Source organism: Eimeria mitis, genomic scaffold (genome assembly GCF_000499745.2).
Source record: "Eimeria mitis Houghton genomic scaffold, Emh_scaff1187, whole genome shotgun sequence".
Taxonomy (NCBI): domain Eukaryota; phylum Apicomplexa; class Conoidasida; order Eucoccidiorida; family Eimeriidae; genus Eimeria; species Eimeria mitis.
In genome coordinates, this window is record NW_013568090.1 from 1,820 (window position 1) to 3,135 (window position 1,316).

Below are 1,316 nucleotides of genomic sequence, written 5' to 3' on the forward strand. Positions count from 1 at the left end.
CCTGGTGCTCCTGGTGCTGCTGCTGGTGCTGGTAATGGTGGTGGTGGTGGTGCTGCTGCTGCTGGTGCTGGTGCTGCTGCTGGTGCTGCTGCTGCTGCTGGTGCTGGTGCTGCTGGTGCTGGTGCTGCTGCTGGTGCTGGTGCTGGTGCGGCTGCTGGTGCTGGTGCTGCTGGTGCTGGTGCTGCTGGTGCTGCTGGTGCTGCTGCTGCTGCAGCTGCTGGTGCTGGTGCTGGTGCTGCTGGTGCTGCTGGTGCTGGTGCTGCTGCTGCTGCTGCTGATGATGATGATGATGCTGATTCTGCAGCAGCTGCTGCTAATGCTGTTGTTGCTGCTGCTGCTAATGCTGCTGCTGCTAATGCTGCTGCTGCTGCTGCTGCTGCTGCTTCTGCTGCTGCTGCTGCTGCTGCTGCTGCTTGTATAGGTGCACAGCAGCAAGCAGCAGCAACGTATCTCTTGCCTGGAATCCGAGCCCCTTTACGACAGAGCCAGCTGCTGCTTATAATATATACAGGTAAAACTAGTGCTGCTGCAGCAGCAGCAGCAGCAGCAACAGCAGCAGCAGCAACAGCAGCAGCAGCAGCAGCAGCAACAGCAGCAGCAGCAGCAGCAACAGTAGCAGCAGTAGCAGCAGCAACAGTAGCAGCAGTAGCAGCAGCAACAGTAGCAGCAGCAGCAACAGCAACAGTAGCAGCAGTAGCAACAGCAACAGTAGCAACAGTAGCAGCAGCAATAGAAGCAGCAGCAGCAGCAGTAGTAGTAATAGTAGTAGTAGTAGTTATAGTAGTAGTAGCAGCAGCAGCAGCAGCTGCTGCTGCTGCTGCTGCTGCTTTTGCTGCTGTAATGGGGTAGCGGCGCTGCATTCTGTGGAGGCAGAGGCTGCAGGCGGACAGCAGCAGCAGCAGCAGCAGCAGCAGAAGCAGCAGCAGCAGCAGCAGCAGCACCAGCAGCCACAACTGTAGCAGTAGCAGCAGCAGAAGCAGCAGCTGAAAGAAGAGCTGCAGGACCAGTAGGAACAGCAGCAGCAGCAGCAGTGGCAGCAGCAGCAACTACAACAGCAGCACTAGCAGCAGCAGCAAAAGCATCAGCCGCACAATCAGCAGCACTAGCAGCAGCCTCCGCAACAGCAGCTGCTGTTGCTGCAGCAACAGCTGCTGCTTCAGCAGCAGCACTAGCAGCAGCAGCACTAGCAGCAGTAGCACCCCCATATGAGCAGCAGCAGCAACAGCAGCAGCAGCCATAGCAGCAGCAGCAGCATCAGCTGCAGCAGCAACTATATATATATATATATATATATATATATATATATATATATATAT

General features: G+C 56.1%; 1 protein-coding gene across 1 annotated transcript in view; it reads left to right on the plus strand.

Moving 5' to 3' along the window:
• EMH_0031470 (uncharacterized protein) overlaps window positions 1–1,316 on the plus strand; it is a gene marked incomplete at both ends in the record, with an annotated part of 3,978 nt that overhangs the window by 516 nt on the left and 2,146 nt on the right. Inside the window, one exon of the mRNA XM_013494521.1 lies at window positions 422–845. Coding sequence (XP_013349975.1) covers window positions 422–845 — 424 coding nt within the window. The remainder of the gene's footprint in view (window positions 1–421; window positions 846–1,316) is intronic.